The 13559-nt window shown below is 40.6% G+C and overlaps 1 protein-coding gene across 1 annotated transcript; it reads right to left on the bottom strand.

Annotated features, from left to right (window-relative positions):
- Positions 1-2768: 2768 nt before the first annotated feature.
- On the bottom strand, positions 2769-3427 carry LOC114005107 (uncharacterized). The gene is made up of 2 exons (XM_027766304.1): positions 3232-3427; positions 2769-3065 (listed from the first exon to the last, which is right to left on the bottom strand). Exons 1-2 carry the CDS (start codon positions 3373-3375, stop codon positions 2898-2900), a joined length of 312 nt encoding a protein of 103 aa, XP_027622105.1. The 5' UTR covers positions 3376-3427; the 3' UTR covers positions 2769-2897.
- Between the last annotated feature and the right edge of the window lie 10132 nt (positions 3428-13559).

Genomic DNA, 13559 nt, shown 5'->3' with positions numbered 1-13559 from the left:
TAATAATAATAATAATAATAATTTAAAAAATTTAAAAATTCAATAATTTTATTAATATTCACAGACTTATCCCAGTCATTTGTTAGCCATTTTCTTAGTTGTCTTTTGTCCTCATATTTCTGCTTGTCTCTTTTTAGTTTTCTTGATATAGTACCTCCTTCACTACTTCTTGAAAAGCTGGTCTACTGTGGGTCAGTTCTTTCAGTTTTTGTTTATGCAGGACTGGTTTTATTTCTTCTTCCTATCTTGTCAGGTTTAATATTTGTTATAATGATATATGAGCCTACAATCATCTAAAGTATAACATTCAATATTTTAAAAAAAATCATATGGGACCAGCAGTTTGCGTAATGGCTACATCGCTAGGCTCCCATGTAGTCGACTGCTGTTCAAGTCCCAAACCCAGTGGTTTGAACTCATGCTGGGCGTGTGTGCATGTGTGCCCAAGATCCTGAGAGGAGAATGCAGGAGAAGGGATTGTGATGTGGCCATCTCCCCTGGAGGGTGATTTCTTGCTTTCTGTCTCTCTGTCTCTGTCTTTCTGGCAAGTGCACGTGCCCTATAGCAATTCTCAAAAAAAAAAAAAAAGAAAGAAAGAAAAAAATCATACTTCTAAATACTAGCAATGAACATGTAGAAACTGTAATGAAACAAATTATATTATTTACAATCACTCCAAGAAAAATGAAATACTGAGGAATAGTCAAACAATGTACTAGACAGTGGGTACAAATGTTAAAAAAAAAAATAGGACTGACTCCATAGGCTGGTGGTTACAGCAGTCAAATTTCACATAGGTGACTACATGATTTGAATCCTGGACCCAGTGGTTTGAGAAATACACCAGATACATATGCATGTATGTGCAAAATCTTGACAGGATGAAGAGATGGAAGAGAAAGGATTGTGATATGACCATTCCTCTTCAGGGTTGGTTTCTTTTCTCCCACTCTGTCTTTCTGTCTCTCTATGAAAAGCACACACGCTCTCTAGTTAAATAAATAAATATGAAGGTAAATAACATTCTTAAGTTTATGATGTAAAAATAATACATTTGGCATATTCATTTACAAGGGAATAATATATTAGACACACTCATAGAATCACAGAAATATCTTAAAAACAGAGCTTACTGAAATATTAAATATTAACAACAGATACATAAATAAAAAACAAAAGTTGCAAACACAAATATACATTGAGTTAACAATCACACAAAATAGATGATATGCATCAAATGCATTAGAATGACTGCTTATAAAGAGAAGGGAAATAAAAAGTAGCGAATAGACATAAAGAGGAGTGAATATGTAAACAAGAGAACAATTAACTCAGAGAATATGATTAAGTCAATCTTCTACAATTGATGTCAAAATCACTCCAGCAAACCTCTCTCAATAAAAACTATGTGTATTTCAGTGAAAGAATTCTTGATTGCTGACATTATTTAGAAACACTGGAGTATAGAGGTGATCATTAAAAGAACAGCTTTTACTATTTTAGTGTTGCATTAAAATCCTCTGAAGACAATGCTTCCCCTTTGGCCTGCAATGAGTTGGACCAATTCCACTGCCCCATCTTGCGGGGGGAGGCGGTCACTGAACCATCAAGTCTCTTACTAAGAAAGTGCTCTAGTTGGTGCTGGGGTTGTGGCCTCCCAGTCCCCTTATTTTAGTGTGGAGAGATGCTGTCAATGGCTTTCTATAGGGTGAATGCTTTGTTCTTCCTGATGCCTTCAGTTGCTTACGGGATTGGATGGTGTAGGCTACCTGGACATGATTTTGTCTGCTATCTGGAAAATGTGTCACTGTCACCCAATACATATTACAAATCTCCACATCTGTCCCCTTACCCACCACGTACATACACAGAACAAGAAAGAGCAAGTCCTTTTCCTCCTTGCTTGTAAGATAAAATTTTAAGAAGGTCATTTATCATGGCCAGCTCTGTAGTGGACAGGTCATTAAGACAGCTGGATCCCACATGGCGAACTGTGCTGTTTGAGTCCTTGACTCAGTGACTTGAGAAAACACTCCAGGTGCATGTGCAGTGAAGGGATTGCCCCTACAGGGGTGCTTTCTCCTCTCTATCTCTCTTTCTCTGGCAAGAACACATACCCTCTAGTAAAGAAGAGAAAAACAAAAAGGAATTTGGTCTCCATCCTTCTCTACCTCTTATTTGCAATGATAGTTTAACTCTTGACCCATGAGCCTATTTCCTAGCTCTGTAAGACTCCATGCCCCAGCCAATGGCTGGCCTGGGATGGCTTAGACATCACAAAGCCCCACTTGTGACACCGTAGGCAGGGTAGAGGCAGGGGTGGTAGGACAGGCCAAGATGTTGTGAATATGTCTTCATTTCTTTCTTTGTTTTTAAAGGTTTTTACCATAGGGTATGAGTGCTCACTGGTGAGACAGTGAGAAGGAAAATGAAAGATGATCCCTCAGGGAGGATGGCCATGCTGCCATCTTTTTTCTCCATTCTCCTCCTCGGATTTCGGGCACATACACACACACACACACACACACACACACACACACACACATGTGCCTGGGGTGATTTTTCAAGCCACCAGATCTGGGACTCCAACTAAGTCAGCTATGTGAAGCCCAGAGCCTTCACTACCATGCCATGGGCTGGCCCCAACTATGTCTTAAACACCCCTTAACACTATATCTCAGGTTTCAAATACCTTCCTCTTCCCCTTCTTCCCTCCCACCCTTCCATCAAGAAACAGGCAGGGATACATACATTTCTTTTTAGTCTCATTTTATTTTAATGCAGCCATTGAGGTACCCTTTATTGTTTAGATCTGACTTTTTTAATAGTTAACTAGTGCTCCACTTCTTCCTCTGGAATCACAGGATTCTGACTGCTGATGGTCACAGGGTTTTTCATTATTCAGTGGAGTCCTCTGCGGTGTTTTCTTCGTTTCCCGGGTGGCTTTGTTTCTTTTTCTTATTCTCCCTATAGTAGCAGATGATTATGTCCACCTTTTTCCCTTTCTTCCTCTTTTTCAAACTCTCCTGAAGGGTTAAGTTGACCTTCTTGAGTAGTTTTTCTATCTGGTAAAGAAACAAAGAGAGACCAGACTGGTATTAGTTTGGAGGAAGAAGATGATGGTAAGGGGGGAGCTATATGAGAAGAGGTACAGGTTGAGGAAGGGGTTCATGCCAGTGAAGGACAGGGTAGGAGACATGGGGTAGGGATCTCTGGGGAGTATTATCTTACCTTCTCATTTTCTTTATCATTAGATTGACAGGGCATCTCCACCTCTTCTCTCACATTGACGTTTGGAGTAGATTCTTCAGTAGTTGAAGTCTCATCTTCCACATCTGTGCTGGTCTCTTCTGGAGTGTAAATTTCCTCCTCCATATCGAAAACTCCCAGTCTTCTGTCCAAGAGCTCCTGCCCTCTCTGTATATATACCCTCCGCGGCAATGAGAAGACACACCCTTGAGCATTGTTTTGTCATCCAGGCACTGCTTCAGCCAATGGCAGCCCTGGGAAGGCTTTGACATCATAAAGCACACCTCTGACACCATGGGCGGGGTAGATGTAAGGGAGGTGGGAGAGGCCAACATGCTGTGAGTATGTCTTCAACATCCCTTAGAAATACATCCCAAAGTGACTTGTAACTCCTTATCATGCCGTGTTCAATTCTCATGGGGCACGGGGAAGAGGGAGAGAGTGACACCATTAAGTCCTTTCCACAGCCACCCTATTAAGTGGTTCATTTTATTGTCTCCCTGCTCTTATCATTACATAGTATTTAGTTTGTCTTATGTAGAATACCTCCAAGTTAATGTGGCCACATTTAAGTCACAGTAGAGATGTGAATCATTCCATTTTCTTCTTACAAATCCATCTGACACACCTTGAAGACCATTTACTTCTTGGCTCCTACCAGGCAACTTTTCTATCAACCTCCTCTTACTCCATGTCCATGTAGTTCTCCTCAGTTTCCTGTTTCCCAGTCTGATATTACTACCTTCAGTCTCTTAAAACTTCACTGAATAAACTCACTTTACCAGATATCCTAGCCTTGTTTCAAATCAAAAGTGTGTTTTCATGTTAGTAAATGTGGTTTTTCAGCATGGATATGTGTGTGGGGAGGAGGATAGGTATTAATATTCTAAAAGTTGTTCCAGGTGTTTGCATACAAGATACCACAACCCAAGACTGATGTGTGCAACCAAGGTGGATATTCTTCTTCTTTGTACTGGGAGTCCTGTCTAGTGCAACAAGAGAATAAAAACATTGAGATTGGAAAGGAAAAAGTACGTGTCTTTCTACAAAGACTATTAAAAGGCATCAAAGGGGCACCAGAGTTAGCGCAATGGCTATGTCACTGGACTCCCACGTAGTCAACCATGGTTTGAGTCCCGGACCCAGTGGCTTAAACTCACGCCGGGCGCGTATGCATGCATGCCCAAGATCCTGAGAGGAGAATGGAGGAGAAGGGATTGTGGTGTGGCCATCCCCCCTGGAAGGTGATTTCTCGCTTTCTATCTTTCTGTCTCTCTCTGTCTGTCTGATGAGCACATGTGCCCTATAACAAAAAAACAAAAAAGGTATCAAAGGTTTAATACCTTTCTTCATGCCTCATGAAGGTCACAGTCAACACTTGTATAACAAAAGACAAGTTAACAAGATAAAAAAAAAAACATAACAAATTCATTTAACCAAAGTTTCATTGAAGTTTTATATAACACAGAAGCCTTCAGAATGAAGACACAGAAATATAGGAAAAAGTATCCGTTTTTATGCTTGTTGAAGTGTGGGTGGTAATGTAGAAATATGATTAGACAAAAAGGGTATGGTGCAATGCTAGTTAGCCACTGAAAGTGGGTAAACCCAGCAAGGTCTGTCTGATTAGATCCTTCTTGGCCTCTCTGTGTAGCATTTCTTCCACCCAGCTATGGAGTAGGACCTCTGTGGAACAAGTCTTATGACCTCCTATCATAAAGGGGTTGAGCATTTCTTTAAGGCCAGTTACTAGACAGAAAGGTGGAGGAAGGTAAAAGTAATAATTCTATGAGTTCTAGGCTCTATGACTTACGTTGAAGAAGATTTCTGGTTTCTATGACTACTTCAGAAGAGAATAAGGACTGAGGGACAGAAAGGCAGAAAAGAGTCAGAGAGACCTTGGTTCTGAGGTTGCTTCTGAAGCATTACAATGCCTTTAATCAAAGTACTCATTGATTCAAGGGCCATTCTTTAGAATACAATTTTCTGACCCCCCCCAAACCAAATGAAAGCCTATGTAGAAAATTGGATTTTACAAAAGCTTCTACATTTAATAACTGAGTTTAGCAAGTTTGCAATACATAAGATCAATAAAGAAAAAAACAGCTGTATATGTCTGTGTTAGAAATGACCAACTAGAAATTGAAATTAAGAACAGAGTGATTTCAGGACCAGCAGATGGCATAATGGTTACATTACTAGATTTCGATGTAATCCACTGCTCTTTGAATCCCAGATCCAGCAGCTTAAAACTCGCACAGGGCTTGTGTGCATGCACGCCCTAAAGCTGAAGGGACAATGGAGAAGGGATTGTGGTATGGCCAATCCCCTGGGGGGGAGTGATTTCTCACTTTTTATATCTGTCTCTCCAGTGAGCTCATAGCAAAAAAGCCTATTAAAAGAAAAGAATGATTTTACATTATTAAAAAGTATAGTAGTGAATGGAGATGTGATTGTGGTATGGCCAATCCCCTGGGGGGGAGTGATTTCTCACTTTTTATATCTGTCTCTCCAGTGAGCTCATGCACCTTATAGCAAAAAAGTCTATTAAAAAAAAGAATGATTTTACATTATTAAAAAGTATAGTAGTGAAGGCCAAATAAAATCTGTTGATTATAACAATATTAATATTTTAATTTGGATAGTCTGCTATGACAGTGAACTGAAAAGTCTACTACTGGAGGAAGCTGGATAAAGAGCACATGAGATCTCCCTGTACATTCCTTTGAAAGTCCTTGTGAATCTATACATTTTGAAATCAAATGCTAAAACCTTAAAAGAAAAAAAAGGAAAAACTCAAACTTCTGACTGTATTTGTATAGAAATTTGAATTAGGCTCTTCAAATATTTTCTTCTGATTTATGTGGCATAAAATTGTTCTTAGACACCCTTCACAAATATTTCTTACTCCCAGAGTGCTTTCCATAAATATTTATGTGACCATTGGAAAGAAGAAAGGAAGAAAGAAAGAAGAGGGCTGAGGTTAGACAGGAATCCCCTAGAGTTCTCCAACAGATTAACAAAACTTAGAAATTAAGTTAGAAATTAACACGACTCAGTAAAACAAACAACAGGACAAGAGCCTTGATTCTGTTTCAGTGTTCAAACAGCACACGTAACTTCATCTGATACACCAGAACTTTAATAAAGGCCTAGCCTCAACTGGACTGGTTTGAGGTGTATTTCATATTGGGTAAATTCTCTGTACAAACTAAATGATGCATAGGAATTCAATGTATAAAAATAATTATTATTATAATAAAATGTTTTAAATTTAAAAAATTCAACAAGAAATGATAAACAGAGAAGGCTTAGCAACCTGTCACCTTCAGATGCAACAAATGTATAGCATTTCCGTGGCACTACGTAAACACTGTCAAGCAAGGAGAATGATGTTATTGAGGTACGCCTTTTTATAAGTGAATCATAGCCATAGTCTAGTGGCTACCACTTACATTTAATAAATGCTGAGAAGCCAACGTCTAAGCGTCGTCTTTTAAAGTCTTGCCTGCAATTAATGGTGAGAACGTCACCCTGTCATTTCATGTTATAAAAACAAAGCAAACAAACAAAAATCCACAGATATACGAACATCAAATAGAACAGTTCAGAAACCAATTAAAATGTTGGTAATGACAGCTTTCATTAAATTTTAAAATTATTTTTTAATTTTGCTTACTAATAGATGCTTTTGCAAACAATTTTGAAAATTAATGGTGAAAATTCACCAAAGTATTAAGAACACATTTAGTGTGTATATACAGTAAACATTGTAATTGACTTAATAAAATAACTTCTGTTGAGATCTTCAGTTATCCTCTTTTATAATTTTCACTAAAATGAGGAGTTAAATACTGAGTACCAACAATCAGTAAAATCATAAAATAAATTTATTTGATTGAAATTTTTCATTTCTGATGTGTTCACATCTCACAAAAATTCTTCCTCATCCCAGGTTAATGAACATGCTCTGCAAATCAGAGACAGATCCAGGGACTCGGCATTGTTTTTTCGGTCTTGTTTCCTGGATCTTTGTGCAAAAGGTATTATAAATCAGCACTGCTTTATTTGTAATAAATCTCAACTGCATGTTCAATATCTTTCATTACACTTTTCCACTATTTAAGGCATATTAGATCCCACGAAGAGCACAAGAATCTGCTTGGGGTTTGCTTCTCTCGGGGGCCACAACGGGCAAGGTGCTAGAGAGAGGCTGATCACTGTTACTCTCTTGGGCACGGAACGCTGAAAAGCAACATATGAGGAAGAGCTGAGGCCTAGAGGGGGAGACTTCCTCCAAAACTGCAAGACTTCCTTTGCAGGTGGGAGGCTGTGTGGCTTTGGAAAATGCCAGCACCATCACTTCCACTGCCAGCACGAGCGCCACCGCACCTCTCCTAACGACAGCAGCGTCTGCCCACCAAGAGCCAGAATTCTCGTGTGCCAGGCCCTGTGGTTGGTAAATTGGATCACTCAGGGACCAACAGGAACTGATACCCAAATTGCAGTGACTTGACAGAGATGTCCTTCTAAAGGGAGACCATCATAGACAGTGCAAAAGCACAGCCCAGCTGCTGGCACCCAGACCCAAAAGAATGAGAACGGAGTGTGCTTACTGGAACCTGGAAGGTGGACACACATGACAAAAGGCTGTGCTGAGAGGAGCAGTGACCTCTACCAATAGATAGCCAGCTCAGGGTGAGTCCCAGGGAGAGGGAAGAGAATTGGTCCTCAGCCCTTTCTGTTCAGTCTCCACTCCTCTCTCCTGTCTACCACTCTCCTAGGAGTCCCCAACAACCAAACCCAACAGATGCAGGTGCAGAAGGCCCTGGAGCCCTTTGACAGAATCCTTCCTGAACAGCTTCCTGGGAAGAGCAGGCTAAGAAAGACGGAGAGTGACTCAGGAAGGGCAGAGGGAAGATGCCAAGCAGAGATGCAAGGACCCAGGGTGGCAACCATACTCACCCCTTTTCCTCAAAGGAGAGGAAAGTGGGGCTCAGAGAAGCTAATCAACTCACGCAAGACTGTGAGACAGGCTTCAAACTCATGTTCTCCTGGCCTAAATCTGATTTCCTTTCTGAAACTCTGTGTAAATCGCAACCTTCTCTGGGCCTCTGTTCCGTCCACTGAAACGAAGAAGTTGAAATAACTGATGTTACCTTTTAAAAAAATTCTAATTCTGTAATTCTCACTTTCACTAATGTTATGGTTGCTTTCAGTTTTTAGTCATAGCACTTCAGCCGAGCAGACTTGGACCCCCTCTGTCTAAGACTAAGCAGTGGTGGGGCTGTCCTTGCCGGTCCTTCTGCTTCATTCAGCACTGTAGAGTGCAATCCCTAAGAGCAGAGCCCTTGGCTCAATCTAGAGGGTGAGCCTGGACGCAGGGTACTTTAGGCAGAGCTAACCATAGGACAAAGACCATCAAGCCACTCAGCAACCCCTGAAGAAGCACAGATTCTGGGTCAGGAACTGTGCTAAGCACAGGGGTATAAAGATGAATGAGACATGACCCTTGTCCTGCACGCTCGGAAGGAAATTATTCCAGTCCATGCGTTCCCAATGTAAGTTTCATATCTTGTCTGTTGAAAAGCAACACCCCAAAGTAATTTCCACCCTAACAGAAAATAAACTTGACCCCTTAAAATCAAGGATTCTGACTAGTCAGACATTTTCTACAACGTTCAACACTAACTTTTTTCCCTAAGCTGCCTGAGGCTAAGAAGTGTGATCCTTTATTAGTACGCCTACTATGAAAAGTGCTTTCATGCCACATGATAGATGGAATTATTAGTTTGCAAGGAGAAATACCTTCAACTGCACATATCAAAGGGGGAGAAAAAAGCATCTTGATTTTTTTTTTCTGCCCCACAGGCTGACAACTTGAAAGAATATTCTTTTATTCCAATGAGGCTATTTTGGGAATCTTTTCTGGAAATCAATGGTAGATGCTTAGGGACTTTGAGTGAGAAAAGAAAATTATGCTATTAAAAGATTTCTGTCTATTGATATCTAGCATAGTTTATTTCTCTTATTTAATTTGCTCCTGTTGTTATCAGAGACAAGGTTGGAATATCATAGGGTTAAAATCGGACCTGCAATTTCCCCTACATTCCTCTTTATCCCATCCCCCTGCACACCTCTACACTGGAGAGAAAAGCAGCCTGTTTCCCCATGTTTTAGATTCAATGATTTTTCTAATGTCCTCTGAACCCTGAACAGAACTAGACACCATCTGAAAGTCAGTTCAAGACAGAAGCAGAGACTTGTCCACAGTGAACCTTGAGGGCATCTTGCTCCTCTAGCCAATGTGTACCCACAAAGAAGGATACACATTTCCTAGTTTACTACAAATATGATTCTATTTGGAATTTAAAATCATTTCATAACTATCTGTAGCCTTAATTAAATGAAAACATTCAGGAAGTTATAACACTAAGTGGAAATGCCAAAGCCTATTATTGATGTGCTGCCATAAAAAATGATGTACAACCATACCTCACAAAGCCCACCTCATGGCTGTGCAGATCACTCCGTGTGAAGGAAAACACACTGGGCCATGTGCTTTACTTTCCTGTCTCCAACGTACAGCTATTTGAGCACATGTGCTGAGCCACGTATTAGTGAGACATCCTTACCTTCAGCGTGTTAGCTTAGAGACTGGAAAGTATGTACAGATTAAGACTGTCGAGGTCATTATCCCAGCAAACATCTAACATGTATTGAAGGGTCCATCAAGTTACACAGTAGTTAAGATGCTGGACTCCCACATGGCCAAGTGAGTTTCGAGTCCCGGACCCAGTACCTTGAAACTCACTCCAGGCACATGTGTGGGCATGCCCACAATCCTAAAAAGAGAATGGAAGAAGAGGGATTGTGATGTGGCCATCCCCCTTAGGGGATGACTTTTCATTTTGTCTCTCTCTGTCACTCAGGTGAAATTATGCACTCTATAGCAAAAATATCTTAAAAAATAAAAATAAAATGCATTGAAAATGTTGTTTTACAATTGCCTTTCCAATCACTGCATTAGAAACAACTTTTGCCCACTGTTGCATTACACGTACACCTAATAACTTCTTAATTTGTGTGCTGTTTTTACCTTATGGAACATTTGCCCTCTGTGAGGCACATATGTGTAACATGGGAATCTGTCAAGATAGGCTAGCTGGGAGTGTAGCAATCCCCTTGGCATTTACGTTCGCCAGGACAACCAATGAGCTGCCTCATTTGGCTGGACGAATATATGCAGATCTCAATGACTAACAGAGCCATTTTGTTCCTTCAGCAGAGGACATCATCCATCTTTCATGTGTGACTCATGCTTTCATTGTGTCCAGATCTGATCAGTTGACAAACTGTAGCGTGCTACTGAACAATAACTAGAATGACAAACAGCAGTAGATCCCATGCAGTCACCAACAGAAACAACCAACTCCAGGTATTGCATCACTGGACATGCCACTGTACTTCCTATCACCATGTGATTTCTCTCTAGCTAGCCCCACACCTAATTCCTGCACTAAAGGGAATGAATGGGGAGAGCATAGTTCACTTGGAGCCCTTTCCCAGTTGAACTCCATAAGCATCTCCTGAGCTCCTTTGCTGTGGTAGGCAACAAGCTGCCGTGAAGGGGATGTGCAGATAAATCAGACATGGAGCCTCCATGGAAAATGAGGCATAATATGACATTAGCAAGAGAATGCAGTTCTAGAAAAGCACGGAGTGTCTGGGACTCAAAGAGGGACAGAAGATAGATGGGGTGGGAATCTATGGAGAAGGTAGTATTTACAAGAGCTTTTACGGTGGGGGACATACTCTCTAGTGGGAAAGAATGAAGCCATTCAAGACAGGTCGGCAAGGGAAAAGGAGACCCTAGGGCAGGTTGACTTCCCCAACACTGTACCCACACAGCTCAGCCGTTTTACAAGATGGTACTCCTGCACCCTCACGGACTCATTGGTCAGCCTCACTCAAAACACTGTGACCTCCACTAGAACAGGACCACTATGTGTTCATCTCCTCAGCCCCATCCCTTCCATAAAGCAGCATGTGGCAGCTGTACACAAGATACTCATTAACATTTGCTCAATGAATCATGCACAGGTGAAGAAATTAAACTAAGAGATAAAGTGACACCCTTCACACTTAGGAGGCTGTAAAGCTGGCGGTCGGCACAAGCCTGACTAACTCCAAATCTCAAGACTCAAAAGACTGTCACGTGAGCTCAAGGGAGATGACCGCAAGATTCAGGGCCAGACTCAGTGATCGTCATCACTGCAGAGCCTTTTTTCCAGAGCTTTCCCAGGAGGTATGTGATCCTCCATAAATAGGGTGGTGAAAGATAATGAGTCTTGTTGATTTGTGAGGGCTTCTTTTGTTCCAGGTACTGTGCCAGAAGATTAAAGGCACGTATCTCATTGAAACTCTCAACATTTCCATAAAGTGAAGGAAGGAGGTTCTGTGATCATCTTCATTTTACAGATAAAGGCAGAGATTCACAATAAAGAGGTTAAAATCCTTGAGTTCTTCTAACAAAGTCTCCTGGGGAGTCCTTATCCTTGATGGGGGGGGTAATTCCTAATGCCCCAATTACTGCTTGGAAAAATAGCTCCACTCTCCTACACGTTCACAAAAGGTCGAGTGAGGAAAGGGCAAAAGAAGCTCATTTCTGGGCAGGAAAGAGACACCTTGTAGACTGGGGAATCCCAAACTCAAGGTCTTCCAAATAGGTGCAAATCGTTCTGAAGAGTTGGGGTAGAGAGCAACAGCCATGTAGTCTGATGGCTTCTCTAGACTTAATTTCATCTGAACACAGAGAAAGAATGAGGCTGAAGGCCCAGAAACACTACCAGGGAACTGAATTGCTCATCCATTGCTGATGGGGATATGAAATGGTACAACCTTTTCTGAAAACTAGTTTGGCAGTTGGGCACTTTCTTAAACATATACTCAATATGTGAAACAGCAATATCAGCCCTCTTATATTTACCAAAAGTTCTTTTTTTCTTTCTTTCTTTCTTTTCTTTTTTCTTTCTTCTTTCTTTTTCTTTTTCTTTTTAAAGTTTTTTTTGCTATAGAGTGTGTACTCACTGGAGAGAGAGAGAGAGAAGGTGAAAAAATCACCCCTCAAAGGGGATGGCCATGCTGAACTCTCTTCCCCTCCATCCTCCTCTCAGGATACACACACGCATGCCTTTTTTAAGTTGACAAGTCCAGGACTTGAACCACACAGTTTGCCATATGGTATCCAGCTGTCTTAACCACCATGACACCAGCTGGTCCTATCCTAGGCACTTTCTTAAGTGAATTATATTCACATAAAATCCTGTTCATAAATTTTTAGTCATAGCTTTATTCACAATCATCCTGAAATATAAACAACATGAATATCTTCAATGGACGAATGAATATTCAGAATGTGGCATATCTACATTATGGAATAATATTCAGTAATAAAAAGGAATGCACAATTAGTATAATCAACTCAAATGATTAGAGAATTATGCGGAGAGGGAAAAATACAATCTTAAATGATTATATACTCTTGGATTCCATTTATTTGACATTCTTGACAAGCAAAAACTATAGGAAGAAGAGCAGATCAGTGATTTGCAGGGGTTTTGGGTAGAGGGAGAAATTGACAATAAAGGGAGAACACGATAAAATCTGAGGGACTGATGGAACTGTTTGTATTCTGATTGTGATAGTAGTTATGCTATTCTACACAGGGGCTATAATTTGTAAAACTGTGTGGTGCCAGCAGTTGGCATAGTGGTTAAGGAACTGGACTCTCACTTTGCCAATCCTGGCTTGAGTTGTGGACCAAGTAGCTTGAAACTCACACTGGGCGCATGTGTGTGCATGACCAAAATCCTGAGAGAAGAATGGAGGAGAAGGGACTGTGGTGTGACCATTCCGCCTGGGGGAGCTGAGCGTTTTCCTATCCTTTAGATATATACTTAAAAGTGAAATTACTGGGTCATATGGTAGTTCTATTTTAAGGTCTTTGAGGAACCTCTATATTGTTCTTCATAGTGGTTGTACTAATTAACCTTCCCACCAACAGTGTAGGAGTGCTCCCTTTTCACTACAGCCTCACCAGCACTTATCATTCTTTATACCAAATAATCTTAGCCATTTTGATTGGAGTTAAGTAGCATCTCATTGTGGTTTTTGATTTACCTTTCCCTTATAATAAGAGAAATTGAGCAATTTTTCATATTTTTTTTTTTGCTGTTTGAATGTCTTCCTTAGAGAGTTGTCTGTTCAGCTCATTTGCCCATCTAATTGTATAGATTATTGTGTTTTTT

The sequence above is a fragment of the Tupaia chinensis genome, unplaced genomic scaffold, assembly GCF_000334495.1.
Source record: "Tupaia chinensis unplaced genomic scaffold, TupChi_1.0 Scaffold142219_1, whole genome shotgun sequence".
In the NCBI taxonomy this organism is placed as follows: Eukaryota; Metazoa; Chordata; class Mammalia; order Scandentia; family Tupaiidae; genus Tupaia; species Tupaia belangeri.
The sequence above is the reverse complement of the archived record's forward strand: the minus strand, read 5'-3'. Positions and strand labels throughout refer to the sequence as shown.

Bases quoted from the DNA above. Each gene is read 5' to 3' on its own strand.
- LOC114005107 (XM_027766304.1), bottom strand. From the start codon at position 3,375: ATGGAGGAGGAAATTTACACTCCAGAAGAGACCAGCACAGATGTGGAA. The intron at 3,066-3,231 runs GTAAGATAATAC...TTTCTTTACCAG, and splicing joins ATGATAAAGAAAATGAGAAG to ATAGAAAAACTACTCAAGAA.